Source organism: Excalfactoria chinensis, chromosome 4 (genome assembly GCF_039878825.1).
Source record: "Excalfactoria chinensis isolate bCotChi1 chromosome 4, bCotChi1.hap2, whole genome shotgun sequence".
NCBI lineage: Eukaryota > Metazoa > Chordata > Aves > Galliformes > Phasianidae > Excalfactoria > Excalfactoria chinensis.
Window position 1 is genome coordinate 68,266,343 of NC_092828.1, and position 22,922 is coordinate 68,289,264.

The 22,922-nt window shown below is 38.6% G+C and overlaps 1 protein-coding gene across 1 annotated transcript in view; it reads left to right on the plus strand.

The window, feature by feature from the left end:
* AFF2 (ALF transcription elongation factor 2) overlaps positions 1 to 22,922 on the plus strand; it is a 338,300-nt gene that overhangs the window by 237,369 nt on the left and 78,009 nt on the right. The window contains exons 8-9 of the mRNA XM_072334541.1: positions 2,895 to 2,946; positions 18,146 to 18,183. Of these exons, the coding sequence (XP_072190642.1) occupies positions 2,895 to 2,946; positions 18,146 to 18,183 (90 nt within the window). The remainder of the gene's footprint in view (positions 1 to 2,894; positions 2,947 to 18,145; positions 18,184 to 22,922) is intronic.

Genomic DNA, 22,922 nt, shown 5'->3' on the forward strand with positions numbered 1-22,922 from the left:
GCATCTTGTAGTCAGCCACCTCTGGGAGCAAGTTATTTGAACTTTTCAGCATCCTACTTCCATTTCAACGTACTATGTATTTTTAATTTATCCCCTCACTTCTCTCCCTACCATAATATATTTATTGTTGATACTCTACTCAGTTTCTCCTTAATTATTCCATCTGCCTGAAGAATGTGATGCATTTTAGAAGCCGTGTGGTTTAGTTGTTTAACCTTTGAGTTTTGTAACTGAATGAGATGACATATTCTTTGTTTAGCAGAACTGGCTAAGAAGAATTATATGCTCCAAATGATAAGCTTAGAACTGCTAAAGAAATAGTGAAAACCAATTTTTTTCCTCTCTCTAGTCGCCTAAACATCCATTAGTCTCTTGAAGGGAACTCATAAGTCCTGCAAATTTAGTTTATCTGAAACCAACTCTAACAGTTGTCCTTCCTACTAATCATGTTTTATATCCATTTTGTATTTTTCAATATTCAATAAACATGTCTTGTGCTTGCTGTACTCCTCAGAAAGGGTCTGCAGAGTAGGCTGTATAAGGACAGTTATTAATCACCCATCTCAGATGACTGTTGGCTAGTTTAGTAAGTGTATTCATTTATCTTTTTTATGTTGTTTTGTTTTGTTTTCCTTTGTTCTTTCCATTTATCTAATGTGGAATTTCCTTTGTCCTTTTTGGTTTACTTCTACTAGAATATGTCAAAAAATGAATTTAATGCGTTACAGATAAAAAAAATAAGATGGCTGGAAAGAGGAAAATAAAAACAAAACAAACCCTTTGGGCTCCATTCATGAAAAGATCCTTTGCATTATGTCCTGTTAGATCTGCATTAAAAATAATAATAGAGTACGTTATCTATAGCAGTGCTGCTTTAAAGCAGCAGATAATTTACGCATGAAAGTGAGATGTAGATTTAAAAGAGTGTAGGACCAAATTAGAGTTAAGAGTCAGGATGATATAGCCCTATATTAAGATGGTCTCAGTTTCCTGGGGGTATTGTCCTTCTGGTGTGTAATGAGACTTGCAGATAACAATCTGGGGCTGTGGATCAAGCGAGGCACAGAGGTATGCTGAGCGTGGCTCTGCAAGTGATGGCACTGGGGAAACAAATGAATGTGTCTGCTAGATAAACAACATAAAAAGTTCCTGTTCATCACCAAAATCCAGGCCTCTGAAGATTAATATTTCCTGAAGAATTCTTCTAAAAGATTCCTTATCCACTCTACAGTCTTACTTTTATGGGTTCACATATTACAGGGAGGCATCTGCCATTTATCAAGAGGTTAATGACTAGTAGTTATGTGTCCAGATACTTTGTAACCACCGAGCTGCCCGACAACAGAGGTCACTTAAAGACAGATGACTTACAAACCAGTAAGGATCTCCTCACACTTTCTTTTTTTTTAAGAGCACAGGCAGAGCATCAAAGTTATATTTTCCCATTGGGATTACTGTCACCTCTTTAAAATTCCATATGCCACGAAGCTTCCACAGGTAGTCCTCAAACAACAAAACAATAACAGGAACATACATTTGTTGCTACAGTTATTTAAAGGCTAACGATAAAAAAAATAATAATCATAGGCTTCAGTCTCCATCAAAGCAGAAGGGAAGTGGAAATTGCAATTTGTCATTCTCCTGCAGTGAGTAAAGCAGATCAGAGTGGGGGAAAGGAGGCTCAGCGATGTCAGTAGGTATCACAGCAGATTGGATAACATGCTAATTCATTTGTATGTCATCCTGCAATAAAAGAGGTGAGGTGTTGGAACAGGCTGCCCAGAGAGGCTGCGGTTGCTCTGTCCCTGGAAGTGTTCAAGAACAGGTTGGATGCGGTTCTGAGCAACCTGGTCTAGTACCAGATCTGGAGGGTTGTGGCACTGCCTGTGGCAGGGGGAGTTGGAACTTGATGATCAGTGGGATCCCTTCCAACCCAAGCCATTCTATGATTCAGTGATTCTATGAAGTATGCCCAGAGGAATATTGGCTCTGAGAAGTACCACCTCATAAAAGTGTAAATGTGTGGGAAGCTGTAGGGAATAGTATTTGGTCACTGTTAGTCATGTCTTTCTAGGTAGACAGACCATGAAGGGAGAGACGTTCTCTGCAAAGGCAACAGCAGTAATGACTTTTTGCCCCATTTTTGTGTTTTGAAATATACAAATTTTGCATTTAAAAAAAAAAAAAAAAAAGAAAAGTTACATGAGACAAGTGTTAATACAACAGTATGTATTATTCACCTTCATTCACCTCTTTCTTCTGACAAGGGAAAGGAAGGTGACTTTATGACTGCCTGGCCTGATGGGAGTTTCCCTTTAACCAAGGGCAGGGAGCAGTAACAGGAGATATATCTATAGAAAAAAGAAAGAAAAAAAGAAAAGAAGAAGAAGGAAAAAAGACAAGATACTAACAGCTTGGAGGACACATCTAACCTGAGAAAAACTACTGCCTTTTCTATTCCCCATTCTGTATTGTCAGTTAGTTAGGTGAGGTGGGCCTCAAAAAAAGATCAGTAGTACCCTAGATCCAGAATGAAACACGGTGGTGCACCATTTTGTCTCCTTTTAACAGTCTCAGAAGTGAATTCCGCTTTTCCCTTCTGCCATAGAAATACACATCAGTTTGTATGGACTAATCACTATGAGATAATCTGCAAGTGAAAGAGAACGTGAAGGAGGAGCTGACTGCCAAACCTCATAGCAGACAAGTCTGAAAGTCGTTTGTTCTTACCTACCATCTCACAGAACTAATAACATACATACACAGAGTATTCATCATTTTCCTTAGCACTGGTCTGAATCTGCTGTTGTTGAACTGAAAGAGTGGTTCAGCCCATTTTATTCAACTTTAATTCATTGAATGTAATTCTGTCTCTTGGGTGTTGTTTTTTTCAGGATGCTTGAGGATGATCTGAAACTCAGCAGTGATGAAGATGACAATGAACAGGTAAAATACATCTTGGTGCATTGATCATGTAATCTGACAAAGGTTTATTTATTTATTTGTCACTTGAATGTGCTTGTATGATATTTACTATACTTGCATCAAAAGCATTTTGAGGCGCTGCAGAATCCATTATCTTAGATTTTACCTGCACATAAGGCCATTTCTGAATCTTTTACAGTCATTTCTAAGTCTGCTCAGGTGGGAGGAAACACCTTCTTAAATAAGAATACATTTCGGCTGTTTTGCTTAATTAACTATGAAATAGATTAAACTAAAACAATGAATGCTAATTTTGAAATAAGAGAACGCGTATGTCGTCATCTGGGAATAGCTAATGTGGTCTGGGTTCCTATCCATTGTACCAAATTAACTGTGGAACAACTTCCACTTGTTTCACACTCAATTTCTGAAATTGATGACCTGTTTGGAAGTAGGTGTCAAGTGACCACATCAGGCCACTATCATGACTGTAGAGTTATTCTGCACTTCACAACTCATTTGTAGGATTGCACACATGAAGTTTGAGTCTTTAAGTTTTGTTCCAGTAAGTGAGAAAAGGACTGGAGTCCCATAGAAAGTAATTCAGCAATTCCCATTTGTGATAGGTAAAATTTTCAGTGTGTAGATTTAAATCAAAACTGAAAGTCTTTGAACGTTAATGAAGAAAAATTTTCAGAAAACTGTCTGATTTAATTCTCTGTTCTTCCCACTCTACAAATATTTATGAGTACTACAGGCAAAAAAAAAAAAAAAAAAAAAAAAAGGCTGGTGAAATTCATATTCTCAACATTTCTATTAAATAAAAACATTGAGTCTTTGGGTTAAATTCAACCGCAGGTTTCCCTCAAAATAATACCTCCTATTTATTTCTGTGGAAAGTACAATAGATACAAAGAGCACAATAACATTGTTTGATAGAACAAATACTCAGCCACAAAAAACTATTTTTCAACATAGTCACCTCCATTAGCTAAGCATTTTTGCTAGAGATGAACAAGAGCCTATGAACAGGCTATGTTCACAAACACCTGCACCAGTGGAGGTGTCCCACTCTTACTATCATCAATGCTGAAATTCGCCACACAGCTCTCATTGTGCTCACATCCTCTGTTTGGTCTCATCAATGAATGCCAATGGGTGCCATTTGTTTCTGCATGGAAGAATTCAGTGTCACACCTTTACTTCATTTGCATTTCCATGTCAGACTTCACTCTGTCAGACTACCCCTCTGCTTCCATCTGTCACACGGTGACAAAATATAACAAAGTATTGGCAGTGAGATTCATTCTCTACTGCCATCCTGCCAACATCTATCTGACATTGTGGGCCAATAGGAGGCATTACTTTTGGAGCAGCCCTACTATAGACTGAAATGTGTAAATATCTGTAGTAATGAAGAAAGTAATGCTATAGTAGCCTAATAGGATCTGCTCAGCAGGGAAATGTTAAATATAAGTGGATCTTTCTTTCCTTCTGATTTACTTTTAAACTACCTGTATGCTCTACTTCAACCCACCTAATCCATCCTTCAGGGCATATGTATCCAACCCATGTCCCACAGGCTGCATGCAGCCCTGGATAGCCAGTAATGTGGCCCCACAAGGAAGGTCACACACTTTTAGCATTACTATATGATTTTTAGCAATATTTTTTCATTAGTTGATCATGCATAGGTTGAATGTGGACTGCATAGGAGACAACAGAACATGGTGGAAAAGAGGGCACAGAGCAGTGCCAGCTCTCCCTCTCATGCCTGACATACACACTCAATCAAATGAAAACCTGTGTGTGTTACGCAAGATATGCACTTGTACCACTTAGAAAGTCAAACTTGGTTATTGTCAACAATGATATTTCAGCCTACCAACAAGTGTTTGTGCCTGTGAAGACACGCATTTTGCTATTAAGCAAACAAGTAGATTTTCTTGGGCGTATGTTGTTTCATAAGTTAATAATTTAACATATTCATTAGTTTCTCAGGTTATGTTTTGTCTCCACCACATAACATAGAATTGGCAGCTCTAAAAGCACTGCTGTTGTACTGTCAATGCATGTTCTTTACCCAAAGGCAGGGTTATGCTGGGAAGCAGTATTACCTTGTTCACAGGTCTGAGGTCACAGCTTAGGTGTGAAGGTGTGCCCAAGCTGTAAGAAGTCTCAAACTGCACCAAAACTTTACAAGACTTTACAGGAATATGTTTGACAGTGTATGCTGAGAACAAGAGAGCTGTAGTAAGGAGCTTTCTCAAAATTTTATAGTACATAGAAAATGTTGTGGCTTTTTGTGTTGCTTTTTTTTTTTTTTTCCCTCAATTAGGCAGTATGAGTTTCATTTCACACTGGGTGATAAGCATTGATTAATATCTCCTTAGATCTCCCAAGTATCTTCCAAAGATGCAGAGTATGGTACCTATATTTAGAGATTCAAAACATGAATGGATCCAATCATGTAAAAAATAAATGAACTGTCTGGACAGTAAGCATACTGGTCATGTTTCTTCAGTTTCCTGCACTTAACAAGAATAATTCACCTTTCCTACGTAGCCCATAAATGCATCATTTTTATGTGCATTACAAATAGAAAAAGTAAGCAACATGATATACATTATGGAAAAGAATTCAATGGGTTTTTAGATTTCCTGGAAACGTGACTGTATGTGTCTGTCCTTTAGATTCTTGTCACACTGCATCCCAGAGTAAGGCCATGCAAAGCTGAGCAGCATGGCTCTGCTGCATCACTCAAGCATTACACTAGCAGTACCTTCACACTTCAGCAACTTCTACCATCACCCTCTGAAGGAAAGAAAAGAGACTGGGTGTCTGTATGGGAACTGCCAAATTACAGCTTGAACCTCTGATTGACCACCTGAGGCAAGCAATGTCAGCCCTAGGAGCACAGGTGAAGGCAATTCCCCTGTGCTACCAGAAGGAGTGGAGCCCAGCTGCACCTCTCCTAGACCCCATTTAAGAGCTGACTACCACTGAAGAAGGAGCTCTTTTGGAGGTTGCTTCTTATGGTGACTTTCAGTGAGCCCAGGATAAGGGTATGCTCCATCCATTCTTCTCTAGCTTAACAACTTGTCAGCCTAACTCTGTTTTCTAATTGTAACAGTGGTATATTAATTGATTACATAGTGTGGAAAGAAGGTTGAACTATCACATTGATTGAATGCATGAACATCTTCAAAGTAACAGCAGTGTTTTTTGTCTGTGAAATATTGTTTACAAAAGATATGTAGAACATCCATTCATGGGGGACAGATCAAGGTGATTGCAATATACGAATATTAAGGTGTTGAATTTTCAGTTGTGGATTTTAAAAAATATGCTTTTATTAACATAGAGATTTTGCATGTGAAGGACTATTGTAGTTCACCTGTACACACATGTACATTCTGACAGGGATAGGAAGATTAAAACTCAAAATCATTGTAACGTTGTTTTAAAGAATTATTGCAATCTTTCTGTTTTCTTTCTGCTTTAGGCTTGTAGCTAACGTGAAGCACAAGCTAGCATTTAGTTCTTTTTATTTATAAAAATACAGTGTATAAATACATAATCCCTTGGAATTGGTATTTCAAGGAAGCTGAAATTCATTGAGAACAGCAGTTAGTAGGGAGTCCTAGGACCTAGGCTTGTATTTGTCCTTTGAGAACTGCTTGGGACCCTTTGATATATACATGGAAGGGGCGGTAGTGGCAGTGATCCATAAATGCACCCCAATATCAGCTTTCAGTGAATGTCTGTGGTATGTGGAAAGTGATCTATCAGCCTGTCTTCTGAGACTACCAGTAGCCTATTTGTCTTGTTGCAAGACTGTTAGAAGCTTGTCTGCAATAAACAAAACACTCTTGTCCTGTTCTTTCTCTCCTGTGAACAAGCACACGTATTTCTAATCCGCAATACACTTATTTAGGGGCCTATGAACCTCATATTTTTTTCAGTTGTTAAACAGCTCCTTTCTCTTCTCCCCAGTGCTGAGGAGAAACCTAAATCACTATCACTCTGATCAGTCATGTAACTGAGGCTGAGCCTGATTTTTTTGGATAAAATGAGAACTAAAAGTTTGAAGCTAGTGAAAGTTATTTAGTCAACTTAAATGGCATTAGTGGGTTTGTTACTGAACACACTGTTTACTTTTCAGCATCAATTTTCAAACAGGGTGGAAGTAGTTCCTGAGGGCTATATGCTGGAGAACCCTTCTTGATTTGGAAGTGTTAAGTCGTCTTGGTTCTGCTAGGAAAAAAAGAGGCTATTCTCTGTAATGTCACCCCAAAAGGCTTAAGAGGCTTCATCAAGCAAGTGGTGACCGGAAATCCAAACTACCTAGTGTCAAACTGCTGCACATTGCGAGGAAACTTTGTTGTTTTCCTCTCTTTTTAGACTCCATTACTGCATGCTCTGGCAGCTGTGGGTTTGAATTAGAAGTTCTTGGACTGTGGCACACAGGAGGTCCAATGAGATGATCCTTGAGGGTCCCTTCTGACTTCAGATCTGTAAATCTTTGGACTGTATTGATCACAGCTATAGACTGTGAAGGCAACTACAAGTTACCCAACCTCCAGTCATCATTTTTTGGGCCTCGCTTGGAGAGACTGCAGTTATCACCTATATCTAACACATGTAAACGTGTCCCACAGTATCTTCAGTGTAGTCACTTTAGGTCTGGCCACATGATACATGCTTTGTCTCTTAGACAAAATGCTGATTCTTATGTCTTTCACTGTGGGTGATTTGGGATTAAAGACCCACAGAAAATGACAGGTTAGATCTGGAATCAATTTTCATTTACAGCTGAGAAGCAGTTATTGATGCTGTGCTCACAGTTCAATAAAAGATCTAAAGATATAGACCTTGTGTTTCTTTTTCAATATAAGCAGCATAATCAGTCGCAAATGTTTTACAAAGAAAATTTTACTGACAGCTTTATTAAAATTGCTGTCTTTAAAGTTTCAAAATATCAACAATTTGACCTACTGAATGGTTTTTAATATGCATACTGACCAGCCCAGTGGATTTTTATGTCATGTATTTATAATAACCAGGTATTATAAATATTAATATATTATTTGAGAAGTATTGTTACTTTTAAGCATTGGCTGGGTCTTAAACTCTGCTGAGAGGAACACTGCACTCGTACTGCATTCAAAGATCCTCTTGCACAATATTTTTACGTTGCCCACAAAAAAGAAAAAAAAAAAAGAAACTTTGATACTAACTGCATTGTTTTCATGTAAATGGTATTTTTGGCAAACAAATGAGGTGTTTTTCTACTGTGTTGTTTTTTCTCCCTTCATTTAATGATTGCCAACCTATTTGAACTCCTCTGATAACCAACTACAGAGATATTGTTGTGATAATACAAACACAAGACATACACATAATCCATGGCCTTGATCTGTCTTCTGTATTTTACTCAAACATTTTTGTTATTTGCTAGGTAATTACCTACAAAGTGTTTGACTTTGTAGCTCAATCTAAAAAGGTGATCAGCTGAGCTTTGAATTGTTATAATGCATACTGAACTTTCAAAGCACATATTCAGGTTTTTTTTAAATCTATGACATGCAAAGATGCACTATGCTTTCATCTTCAAACATGTTTTAAAGTGATATGGCTACTGCTTTCATAGTAACAATAGACATCCTTTCCTGTGGTCATTTATCCCGTTTTTTTAGCTGGATCCTGAACAAGCTGTTTACTCCCCAAGGTTTCGCTGCATTTCCATTTACTTTGTTATCAGCAGAAAGGCCGAAGAACAGCTCTTCAGTAATGACATCAATACTGCACACACAGTGAGAGAGGTCATCTTGTCAAAGCTGTAGAAAAATCAGATGGATTAGGATGAAACTAGGTGCAAAATAACTTTGATAGAGTCTTTAATGTAAACAGTTTAGCTGTCACCAGGTTTCGTCTAAATCCCAGAGTGATGCAGCATCTGTTGTAGCCACAGCAGTGTGTTTTGATAAAGAGCCCACTTTCCAGTATTTAAGATCTACAGTTATGTTTTGTAATTGTAAGGAAATGTTTTCACTGAGCCATTAATGAAAACAGAAGCTATTAGGATAATGCAGTCATTCTTCTCAGTCTGTAACTATGAAAAATCCTTTCACAATATACCTCTCCTTGCTACCTCAGTCCCTTTTAACTGATACTCAAATTATTTTATTCTGCACAACACTAGTAGAAACAGCCATATATCATAAACGGTGTAAAATTAATTCTCCAGCTTCTGTTAGACCAGTCTTTGGAAATAAGAGATTTGATGGCTGACATCTAAGGTACTAATTCACATAGCGGTGACATAGGTTCCTATCATTGTGTTTGTTCATTATCAGCAAAAGCTTTTTGTAGCTGCTGTGATATCTGAGGTGAACTTGATGTAGTTGTGAGCAAAGAACATGGCACACCACTAAATTGTATGGTGTTATCAAAGGCTTTTCACTTCTTCAGACTCTTGTGTAACTGTTTTTGCACATGTAGTTATTGCAGAGGCCATCTGTCACTGGGAACGGGGATGAGTACAGCCCTCAGGAGGAGTGGTTGCTGTAGACTGTACAGTTCTATAGATAACATAAGAAGGTTGCCCCTGCAGACTGCAGCCATGGTCTTACCTGAGGTGACAGCTGCATGCATCAGCACTGGAGGAACTGGAGAAGCCCCATCCCTCCCATTGAGCTGCCTGCCATGCACTGGCATCTCAATGGCTCAAAAACCTTTTACCACAGTAGAGGAAATAATGACAGAAAGGAAAATAATGGAAGGTGAGCAGCCCTAGCAAAGACTGAAATGCCTTTGCTGAAAAGATGGATAGATGCAGCTGCAGGAATTTCTCTCCTCACATTTCCACAAATAAGCAGGCCCCTTGGAGCATTTGCATTTCTTAGGTTTAGTTTTTCTTGTCACAAGCCCGAAGCAGCCAAATTGTCAGCCATGCCACTAGAAATCAGTCACCTCAAGGAGAAGCTTTAGACACAGGCCTCGTGCCACTGTCACTAATTAAATAGAGGTGGGAAGGCCATTTGTTCCTGAGAAGAGCCTTAAGGCCCACATGTTGGAGAACTGACGGCTTTTTGGGAATGGGAGGGAAGAGGGAGATACAGATTTCCATCCTCAGGATGGATCACGTACTCTGAGTGTGCATGCACGCCTGTGCACATATGTTTTTATAAAGAAGGCTTTATTATTAGCATGGAGAAAGATACATTTCCCCAAGTTCTCTGGCATACATATGCCACATATGCAAAAGCCTTGTATTGTTTTGGCAGCAAGCAAAGGCAGCAGCAGCTGAGATAATTGATTGACACCAACACTGTTGTTCTTAAAAGAAAAGCCAGACTTGACCATACTGTCCTATAAATATAAATATGAGGTCTGTGGTATCTGTGGGTTGTCTAGGTGCTCAACACTCACTAATCCAACCACACAGGAAACATTTATCTTCCTTTTCTCCTCAAAAGGAGGGTGTGATTTTTATTATGCATGCTTTGCAAAGCATTTTGGTTAAGAAATTGTCTGGCTTTTCTGTACTGGCCATCTGCAGCACTGCTTTTATGTAAAAGCCCAGGCGACTATGTACGTGAACCTCAAAATCTGGATTCTTAGGAGTTTTTCACACTGGCAAAATGTAGCGCTAGTGTTCACTTAAGGCTGGTGGGCTGCATATATCTCAACAGAGGGGCTCATAGGTGGCCAGAACAAGCATAGAAGTAGGTGATGAAAAGGGCATGATAAATCCAGTAATTAACTTGTCAGCCAGAATAAGGGAAGAGGAACTGAAAGTTGATCTCTTCTGGAGGAGTTCCAGGAGGAAAATGGTAATGAGAGCTAAACACCCTAATTTTTCTTATGGTGAATGCATCTGCCACTGAAAGGTTTGTTGGGGTTGGAGGTACTTCATTTTGTACCAACAGGATGAATCTTCCAAGAACAGACCTCCTACTCACATGTAGGGGCAGGCTCAAAGCACATTGTGACATTGCAGGCTTGGGCCGGCTTCTCTCCCACAGAACATGTGTGCTTTACAACGCTACCACTTTTCATGGAAATATATTATGTGTAGTTTTCAGAGCTGTGCTACTTGGCAGAGTCATCTGAGCAATATGATAAACCAGACCAAGGGTAGCCAAGAGTTATTTTTATGTGTTTAGTTCTATTTATTTGATTTAATATTCAGGGTAAATTTAATATTCAGTATAAATTAAAATCCTTAAAATCTCTAGTCCTGTATAGGGAAAAAAGCAAGCAGCATGAACAAATGAACAATTGCAGCATCAATACACATCCTTCCGGCACCACCAGTGCCAGTACTCTTTCACTCAGCCATTTTGCTTCTCAGATCTAGGAAATTCCTCATTTATTAAGAGTAGGGACAAAACTAAGGATAGATTGGAATCCTAGAGGGATGAGTTCTAAAGAACTTTGCCACTGTAAAGAATCTAAGGGCATAAACTGTAAAGGAAATGAGGTAGGAGGGGTTATCAGAGAGGCACTTGCCTAACCTCCTTTTCATTTTCAGAGACAGACTATTTTAGACTTGCTCACTGAAACTCTTTTTCATTTTACCCAGCCTATGCTGTGCCAACTGAAATTAAATTTCCTACTGGTAAAATTTTACCCTATGTATTCTTGAGTGTCTCTTGGTAAAACCAGAAAGATTTTCTGAAATTTCTGATTTTAATTCTGAAATTTCTGATTTTAATTACTGCATTTCTGAAAGCAGTCATGGGAAGTTCTGTGTAGCTCAGGTGCAACAAGAGTCCAATGAACAGTGCTGATTTGTTGAAATAATGTGCATGGTGACTTTTTATTTCAAAAAATGAATCTCTTATGAACCATCCTATGTGTTTGGCTTCTGAAGGAAGTATACTCACTTTCTAAAAATATAATGAGGAAAGTATCTTCACCATTGTTTTTGGTCCTAGATATGATATTATTGGGCTTTTTGTCCTCAAGGTGGGGTTGACCTAGAACATCACACACAGAATTTCAAATACGAGGTTGCTAACTTCATGTCAGATGCAATTAGTGAGAAGGAAATACAGTCTCCTCTGTTGACATTAGGGGACAAATAGAGGAGATTGTAACCAATGAAGTAAAGAAAAAAGAAAAAAACAATAAAGAAAAAGAGGAACAAGCCACACATTTATGCATACATCAATATATATTAATCCTTCAGTCCTCATGTTCAGCCTTTCTGTTTCCCAGCACAAATCTAGATGTTTAGTTTGCTGCAAGCAGAGGAAGTCATAGATGGAACTAAACATCATTACAGAATCAGAGCACAATACAGAACAGTCAGGATCATAGATGAAGTATTCTGTATAAATAAGAGTGCATAGTATAACTTCCAAGAAAGGTGATAATCTACAGTCTGCTACGGATAATAAAAATCTGGAAAGTGTCTTTGTTTTTATTGGATTGTTGAGCTGAGTCTGTGAAGTGTCTCTTCTTTACCCACAAGAAAGAAGAAGAGCATCGCGGAATATAAATTTGTGTTGAGTTGCTTAGCTGTTCATCTGGGAATGTAGAACTGGTTAGAAAGTAGGAGGTGAACACAAATTAGATTTGCAGCAGCTCTGGAAAAAACATTAAAGCGTGGAGGCCTGTCTCCTTCTGCCATCATGATTCAGTGGCTTGAAGTGCCATCTGTCTCAAGCCAAGAGACTCTTCAGGGCTGAGCAATTGCCTTCTTAGGTGTCTATCAGTGCTTCTGAATCAAGTGTGAGGAGGCATTCTTAAAAAATACTGACATTGGCAAACTTCACTTCCTTAAAATCAAATACTTCAAATACTGGATTTTCAACTCTGCAATGGAAAATGTTAGTTTTCGTTGGAAAACAGACATTTCCCCTTTAAAACTTTTCTGAAGATCTAATTAACCTTCAACAGCTCCAATTATTTTACACTGATATTTTTGCGCTGGTTTCTTGTGACTTTATTCTCCTCAGGCCTTTGTGATGTAAGAAATGTGTACTGATTGGAGTACTTTTTCTGGTTCTTTCTTTTCAAAAGTCAGTCTGGTGACTGATGGTCATGAAGACATGCTAAAATCAAGAGTACAGCAACATATAAAGTAGAAAGTCTGTGAAGTCTTTCACAATTATAGAAGAACATCTCCAGGCAAAGTCTCTCCGATGAATGATCCTCTGTATCTTTCTGCTTTTTATGTGTTCTTCATCATCTTTTTTTCTTATTCACTACTGCAGTCAACTTTTGAAATAGGCTCCTAAAGAGCAGAGGTACAATCATGGAAAGGTCATAATTTTGGGGGAAAAAAAAAAAAGGAAAAAAAAAAAAAAAAAAAAAAAAAAAAGGAGGAAATTACAAATTACAGTGGAATGATTGTCTAGTTCATTCTGGCTTCCATTTTCTAATCATCCTAAATTATTTTAATGCACATTTTCCAGCTCAAAATTAACAAAAGTCCCATGATGTAATTCTCTTAACACCTATTGAGTGTTACATTATACCAGTCCAATTTTATGCCAGTCTTTTGCAGCATCTTCTCCTTTTCAGTGTACATTTATCATGATTTAGGAACATCCTACCTACTATTTCTAGATAGTACTTTTAATACAGTAAGTTCAGGAAATAATGTGGAGTTAGAACCAGTTTCTTATAAAGGCCTAGGAATCTATGATAGAAAATAACTTTTATAACGTATTTGTCTTTGAAATATCTTAAATTAATAATCAAAAGCTTGCATCAAGTCTAAAACAAATCAAGCTGAGTCGTGAAGATGAGAAACAGGAATTATTAACTGAGTAGCAAAGCTGATGGGGGCTCAATGAGATCGTTTTGTTCAAAGATTAAAGGCGATGAACACTGAAATAGTTGAGAAGGATGGCAATGAACACATCTGACAAGAACTGCTAAATTCAGTAATGATCAAAAGTTAATTATCAAAGCAGAGAGAACTACTCAACGCAGACAATTTGAGTCAATAGCTGAGCAGCCCAGCAAAAAAGTAATTTGGAAGAAGTATTTTCCTATAATGAAGTTATATAAAAGTCATACATTTCAAAGAAACCTGCCTAAAACAAGATTGCATTCTTACTGATCAGAGAAATATAATTAGCTCTAATTGACAGACCTGCTGCACACCAAATATTTTCAAACAATATGTTTCTGCATCAAAGCTTGATGTGTAGAGTTACTCAATGTCACTTTGATTTTGCCTTTCTTTATCTTCTGCCACTGGGCATGCTCATGATATCTCAACAAATATGCTTTGAAAAATGAATGAGCAGCACCTACAAGATAAATAAAAGCAAAAGACATTCTGCATTTCTTCTTCAGATAGAACTCCTGCCGTACTGTGTGCTTTGTTTAAAAACATCATGTTACCTCTCAGAGGAAAATGCATCTGAAATAGGAAATGACCAGTTGCTCTATTATCCAACACTGGAGTAGGCTAGTATGTAGATTAACCTGAGAACTTGCAATATCATAGAAATATAGAATGGCTTGAGTTGGAAGAGACCTCAGGAATCACCAAGCTCCAACCCCACTGCTGCAGGCAGAGCCACCAACCTCCACATTTGGTACTAGACTAGATTATTTTTCTAAAACTCTGTATAAGTGTGGAGAACAGTCTCCCCACAGTGTGCCTTTTCTTAGGATCTAGGAAACTGCCTTCTCCCAGTAGCACAGGTGGAAAAAATGAATACTTTTCCATGTAAAAGTCTGAGATATGTACCTCCATAATTCCTTGTTCCTGAAGCTACCATGTTTTAGAGTAAACATCAACATCGCTAAGTAGTCAAAAACCAAATGCTTCAAATGCTCTTTAATATTCCATGACTTTGACATTGCCATTTGTCACTCTCTGAAATATCTTCATCTTCTTTAATCTTTCATGCAAACGGTTTAGCCTATATAATCACACATGTGCACTTCTGAATATTTTCTGCTTCACTTTATATTCGAATTGACTGCATTAGTATTTACTTCTGATCCTAGACGCTCTTAGCTCTCTTTCTTACTTCTGTTTTATTTTCCTTGTCTGTATTTGATATCTATTTTCTGTAGTGACTTCTGAATAATTTAGAGTGATAAAAAGCCTGTCTGAGATTTAGATGCATGTTTCACATTCCCGAACTCAGAATTTTTATAGTCTAGATATTTGGTATCTGGACCAAGTGAAAGTGTCACTGCACAGTCAAAAAATCTTCCACCATAGGAAGGAAGGGCTCTTTATAAACTTCAATAATAATTCTAATTCCTTGCAGGGTGGGACTGAAACTTGACATTTAATGGAGGACTAGGGAACTGAAATGTATTTTTCAGTGATATATTAATTCATTTTAAATGAAGCATTTGCATCTTGTTACGTGTAGTTTCTTACTTAGAAATATTTCTTAATAGTATGCTTTTTGACTTTGTGACTGCATATGACAGCTAAAAAAATGGAGATTTGGAAGAGTTTCATTGGAAGGATGCAGAACTCACACTATTTCACTAATGAAACAGGGATTCCATTTCATTTATAGGTTTTTTTGAGAAATCATAAGTGGTTTGGGTGCATAATATGTTTTTGTGGAATCTGAACTTCAGCTCTTCCTGAGTTTTAAGTGTTTTATTTAGCATCTGTATTGGACAACTATAATAGTTGTTTCCCATCATGCCTTCAACAATTTATCCTTTAGATGAAAAACATAATCCAAATGAAACAAATGCATCTTTCTTCACATTCTGGGAGCCAACCCATAGTATTGTTGTTTTTTCTTGTCAGCTGTCATAAACCTTAACTCTTTCTCCCAAATTTAAAGTTATTATTAAGGATTTCCACAGATTTATACAGAGATTTTATCTTTGTAGTGTTTGGAGGCAAAAGAGCCAAAATAGCGTGTATTCTGAAAAACTAGTCCTATTGTAGAGCCCAGAGGAGAACTAATTCTGGCACAATTTGGAACCCAATTGTGCAGGTCCCAGAGGTTTCAAAAGTTAGTCAGCTTTCATAAAAGATTTAATTCCTCAGGGGCTTGTGGGATCATTTTTCAGGAACGCTAATGTTAGCAGTTCCCATGTGGGAGCCATTTTATTTCTAAGCATACCAGAAGTTAAAGTTCCTCACCAAAATCCTTCTGTCCAGCTTCTGGTAGGCTTTACAAAAATATCTCCAAAGGTAATTAAGCGGTGAAATTTTCCTTTGTGTAATAAGTTTATGGATCAGTTGTCTTCTGCCTTTCACCATGACCCATGCTTATAATCTCACTAATCTGACTGCTTCCCACATTTAAATCTATTATAGTCTGGTTTTGTGAATGCTAGAAGGAATTTCCTGAAATGGTACAAAACGCTTGTTTATCTGAAGGTAATGTCTCAAAACCTCCTGCACTAAAATGTGTGAGATTCTCCTGAAAGGGCCTGCTGAAGAAAGGGAAAAGCGTAACTGTGAGAAAGGAGAAAAAACAGGACCAGGCAAAGGTCTGGTAGCGTTTTTCTGCCTAGTCTTCCAGTTCCCCCTCTTGGTTCATGGCCTGTGGAAGTTGTGTCCCTGGGGAACTTGATTCTGCCCTCCCAGTCACAGCCTAGCTAATGTCAGGAGCCTGACCCAGCACCAACTTGGTGGTTTACTGGCAAATGCGTGGCTTGATTACACAAAACAAAGCAGTGCTATGCTGAGACAGGACCACAAAACGACACTCACAGATATGGTTCCGCACCTCTAGGATTAAATAAAGAAGTGCAACTACATCCTGTAGAACCCAGGGGAGGCTTTCCTTCCTCATTCATGAGGCAAACCTAGCACAGCTTATCGAACTAACCCCATTTAGCAGAAGCAGTGTGCACTGTAGCGATTAAGTAACAGTATCAGCAGAGACCAGACGCTACCAGGGTATAAAACAGCATAGGGACCACAACCAAGTGGGATCCCTTCTCAGCTGGACTGAGACCAGAGAACATCAGGTCATATTATGCTCCATAACAATATCTACAAATCTCCCTTCTTGCCTGGGAATATTAGTTACGGCCCTCTCTCAAGGAACTCTGTCTAATACCATGCCTTAGGGGAATCGACAGACTTCATTACTTGATAACTGGAAAACTGAAAGTACACATCCCACTCTCACCCCTCCCCCTTATTGCATGTTAATTGTTGTATGCTTTGCCAAGACTGTTCGCTTGTTCGTGTATGTTTGGAACTGTTATCTGTTGAGTGCTTGTCAACGGAGATTGCTTAAGGACATTAAAAATATTTATAGTTAACCACCTGACTTGTGGTCAGTGAAGTGTGTTAACTAAACTCTGCGCTACACTGCTGACAAATGTCAGGGAACAGTGCCCTGGAAAATGTTATTTATCTATTCTGAAAAATTGCGAGGAGATGCAAGGTTGGCTCAGATTACATAATTATGCTACAGAAACATTTCTTAAAAGAAACAACACTAGAATCTTCAGCTAGAATCTTGAGCCACTTAACCAGAGTGATAGACTGGCATGGCTTTGCCATCGGTGCTCCCAGCTGTGTTGCTTAGCAACATTTTAATTCAAGAAAAATCGAAGAAGATGAAATCCCCACGGAGAGGGAAACAGAAATAAGAGGGCCGTTGACAGATGATCTGAGTTGTTTCTTCTAATATACTGTGAAGATCACTGGCTCTTTTCATGAATGATAAATGAACTGTACACAGATCAATGGGTTCAGCAATAAACTGGAACCAGGCTCTATGTCTGAGGTGGTGCAGGCTGAGAGGGCCAAAGATTTACTCATTTAGATGATTTGAGTGTGTTTTCTCAAAGGTTTCACAAAAGGAAATTGATCCGAACATTTGATCATCCCTTGCCCTTTCTGTTGTTGGCAAATAAAAACTGTTTTGGAAACAAAGTCTGTTCTTCCCTTTAATTTTTCCTATTGTTGTTCCTGTTCTGGGTATGAGCAGATAGGTTGTGACAAAGGAGGCCAGAGTCAGAGTGGGAAGTAAAGTAATGAATGGTTCCTCAACAATGATAGCCATTAAAAATAAGCAAGACACAATCATATCGCAAACTTGGGCAGAAGTGTTTGAGACCTGCAGCAATAGCACCCTGAAAGGAGCCAGCTACTGCAGATACATTCCCTCTGCCCTGGCCATGGTTAGGTGCCAGTGTACGCTTCTGAAGAGCATCCAATAGTCAGTACTTGGGTACAGGTTGATTGTGCTTAGGTGTGTTGTGTAATTGTTTTTCTCCCCCACCCCTCTTCTGTTTGCAGGCTGCTGAAAAGACAAAATTGAGAAACACTCCTGTGAAGTAAGTTATTATTTTATCTATTGGAAAATGTAACTTGAATGAACTGCTTGTATATAATCACTAAAAAGCCACACAGTAAGGAGGTCAGTAAAAGAGAAAATGGAATTCAAGCTGTCCCTAATAATAGCTATTAGAAGGTCAGTACTGAGGAAAGCTTCTGATTTATCATGTGTCTCTAATGATTGCACTACCCAAGATTCATCCAGTTTCCATAAATTAATATGTTGTGTATGAATAGCTGCCAAATAATATCACAATCATACTCAATACATAGTGCTCCTAGCCTTGGGGATGTTTGTACATGCTAAAAAGATTATGATTTTTAATTGCAATCCTTGAGAAGGTCTGACAGGAGGGAAGTAACTAGGAATATGCCAGATGATTTCTAGACACATGGGAATATTTTGCACCTGTATATCAAGGTTCTGCCATCCTGCTGATTAAGAGCTTTCTCACTCAGTATGTGTGTCTTTCTCATACCACACACAGATGTATGTTTCTGCTGTTTACAGTTGGGCTCTATGAAGTATGAGCAAGCTACCAGGGAGCAATTTCCAGGGCATTTCATGAGAAGTTCTTAAATCTTAGGGCACTAGCAGCAACACTCAACCATTTATCATTGAATTAAGAAAGTTGCCTTATAGATGTCCTAGCTCTTTGAGGAAAGGCATTTTCGGTTAAAGCTACCAACATCAGTGATTCTCTTTAAATAATGAATGATCCAGACTTAATGGGCTTTCCTGCACCAGTAAAACATGATTTTAGCTTCAGTAGGTGATCATTGCAGTTTAACTAAATCCCAGTAACTGTATATTACAGACAGAGTAAATGTTTTTGTTTTCATAGTAGTTTGCTTCTCATGCAGGATTAGTACTAGACTGGTTTAGTTTTTGTAAGAACGTGTACTGACAGAACTTGCAAATCACTGTATTTTAGCACACGCAGCAAAAGAATACAGTTTTATCTCTCACTGGGTTTCTATCATGTATAGTCATTTATACCTTATAAAGTGAATGCAAAATGTGTATGAACACTCCTTGGAGTGATTAGACAATATGCAAGATAGTCATAAATCACTCTCCCTTTATGTTTCATTTAATCTGATAAAAATTAGATATAGGATCCAGTGGGGACTTGGTAGCACATGAAACTTTTAATATGACACGGGACCTTTCTTGCCTGTAGGGCTAGTTCAAATTCAGTGCAAGCTGAATTAAAGTCATTGTTACCTGGTGGTTTGTTTAATAAAAGTATGAAATGAGCTGTGATTTCAGTTCATCTTCTAGAGAATCCAGGAGCTGTAAGGTGGTGAGAGTCCTGGGGAACAACTCCAAAACAGTCATTTTTCATTAATTCACTTCTTTAATATTTTGGATCACATTCTCAGGAATGGCTCAACTAAATTGAGTTTCCCCATGTGAGACAGAGATATTGAGCTTTGCAGCCCTTAAATAGCATATGTGTGATACTGATGCCCAATTACTCTGTAAAAAAGATTTGGGTGTACAGAAGTGGAGGATTTAGATTAAATAATTTTTATGGGACTTTTGAATAAGAGTAATATTTTGCAATGGAAGAAGGCCAGATGGACAGTCTCACTCTTTCCACCTACATGTGCATATTTCACCCTGTCTTTTTCTCCCAACTGGTTGTTTAACTTCTCTCTGACTATATTCATGGTTGCAGCTTCAATTAGTACCCTAGGGAATCCATTATACATATTAATTACAGTCTGTATAATGAACAGCTGATAAATCTGCCTCATTTTTCAGTGAAATGTAACTATTTAAGTTACCTGTATGCAATTACAATATTATGCTAAAATATTACCTCTTAGGGCAAAAGCAAAAATAATATCTCTAAAATAGCTGTCATAGACGTAGGTTACATTTACATAGGTTGCTCTGAAAGTCATAGAATCACAGGATCATAGAACAGCTTGGGTTCACCCTTGTCCCATTACTACCTACCAGTGTAAAAGTTGATTTCCCTCCTGGTTATAAGCTCTCTTTAAAGTTGCAATAAGAACTCCCCTGAGCGTTCTCTTCATCAGGTGAAACCAGCCCATCTTTGTAGGAGTGGTGCTCCAGCCCTCTGAGCATCAATATGGTTCCTAGTTCTCCTAGTCCTTACTCATATCTGGGATTGTCCCAACCCAAGTGCCACACCTTGCACTTCACCTTGTTAAGCTTCATTAGGTTCACCTGCGCCTACTTTTTGAGCCTCTCCAGGTCAGTCTGGATGCCTTTCTTCTGTTCTGTCAACTACGCCACTCAGCTTGGTTTTATCAGCAAACCTGCTGAGGGTTAACTCAATCCCATTATCTATGTCATTGATAAAAATGTTAAAGAGCATCAGACCAGAGATGGATCCCTCAGGACACCACTCATGACCATTCTCTACCAGGACATAGCAGCTCTTGGTTACAATCCGCTTGCTGCAACCATCCAACCAATTCTTTATCCACCTTACAATATATGCTTCAAACATGTATCTCTTACCTACCTGAATGTAATACCTCCTATTTATTTTCATGGAAACTACAACAGATGCAAAGAGTACAATAACACTATTTGATAGAGAAAATTCCCAGTTACAGAACACTATTTTTGAGCACAGTCACCACCAATAGCTGTTCATTTTTGCCAGCAATGAGCAAGAGCCTGCAGGCCACACTTGTAAACATCTGCACAAGTGGAGGTGATCACTTGATCACTCTCACTTCTGCTGAAACACACCACTAACCCCTCACTGTGCTCACATCCACTGTTTGGTCTCCATCAACATTCAGCAAAGCATAGATGAATGCCAGCGGGTACCATTTTTTCCTCATGGAGGAATTCAATGACACACCTTTGCTCCCAATGCTGTTCCATGTCAGACACCATTTTGTCAGACTGCCCCTTTGTTGCCATCTGTCACACAGAAACAAAATGCAAAGGAATATTTCTGGATAGGGTTCATCCTCTACTGCCATCCCACCAGTAGCTGTCTCTGATGTCATGAGCTAATATCATAACATAGGAAATAGTACTTTTGGAGCAGCCCTGGTATACAAACAGCACAGCCTCACTAAGTATACCTCAAGTATGTCTAGCTTTTAGTGCTGTTGCTTTTGTAGCTCTGAAATATCAAAGAGAATTTTGCTTGAATTTTAATGTTCTTCAGCTATGCAAAATAAAGATGGTAGCTTCCATTGTCACGAGGATTGAAAGCTGTACAAATTTCTTCTGCCATATGTGACTTATCACATACATTTTTCAAAGCACATTTCTGTTATTAAGACATATGTGATAGTACACTTCTGCAAATGTGAATTGCTTTTGGCTAAAAGCCATGCACTAATAAGTTGAGTTGAATCTAGCTGCATTTGACATCTGTTACAATATATATATATATATAAATATATTAAAAATATATATTATCTGTTGTTGTTAGCATTAAAAACTTCCTTGTTTTTATGCTGCTCTGACAGAGTTCTTATTTCCCAAACCTGGAATCAGAAATCATTTCCTTTTAAAGACTGTTGTGTTCATAATATCTCTAGTTCAGTCTTAATAGTCCCACTGTTTAGCATGCTAGTTGAGGAATACAACAAAGATTTTAGCAGAAATAGTCTATTACTTTTGGTCGTTTGGTTATTAGAATCACAGAACCACAGAATGTCTTGAGTTGGAAGGATCCAAAACGATTCATTGAGATCAAGTTCCTGTCTCCACACAGGACCATCCAAAATCCAGACTTTATCTCTGAGAGCCAAATGTTTCTTGAATTCCAGCAGCTTGGGGCTGTGACACTGTAGAGCCTGTTCCATGCCCAAGCACCCCCTGGTGAAAAACTTTATTCTAATACCCAGACTGAACCTTAATCTGACCCAGCTCTGTACACTTCCCTTGGGTCCTTTTGCTGTCACATGAGAGCAGAGATCACAGAGATGCCCAGAGGGCTGGAGCACCCAGTCTGAGGGAGATGGGCTTGCTCACTCTGGAGAACAGAAGGCTCCATACCTCACTGTAGCCTTCCAGTACTTAACAGGAGGGAAATCAGCTTTTTACATGGGTAGATAGTGATTGAACAAGGGGGAATGGTTTTAAACTAATAGAGGGGAGATTTAATTAGATGCCAGGGAGTAAATTTTCACTGAGGGAGTGGTGAGACTCTGGCACTGCTACCCAGATAGTCTGTGGGCACCCCATCCTTGGAGGCATTCAAGGTCGGGCTGAATGGGTCTGGGCCCTGATCTGGTGCCTGATTTAGTGGTTGGTTACCCTGCTATGGCAGATGGTTGGAACTGGATGGTCTTTGAGGTCTCTTCCAGCCCAAGCTGTTCTGTTCTGTGATTCTGTGTCAGTGCACAGTGCACAGTCACTCCATTCCCCTGTGAGGACTTGCAGGTTTCCATGGGACCTCAGCCTCCTCTTCTCTGGACTGAAATAACCATGGTAGCTCAGCTGCTTCTCGTACATCTTGCCCTCTAATTAATGTTGCAGGTTTCATGTACAAGGGGAGGCTTACTTACTATTTATTCTGTTGAATCCTCCCATCACTTAACACTTCAGGAGGGGAAAAAGAAAACCAAGGATGTTTTCCGTCTACAGTTCAGTTAGGCAGTTATACAGCTGATTTCTTGCTATCCAAGAGTTTATAGGTGCTTAGACTCAGTTAATCTAGTTCTTATCAGTTATATGAACTTCCTGAAGGCCAGAGCAATGAAGGTGGCATTTGACTTCTTCACAAGG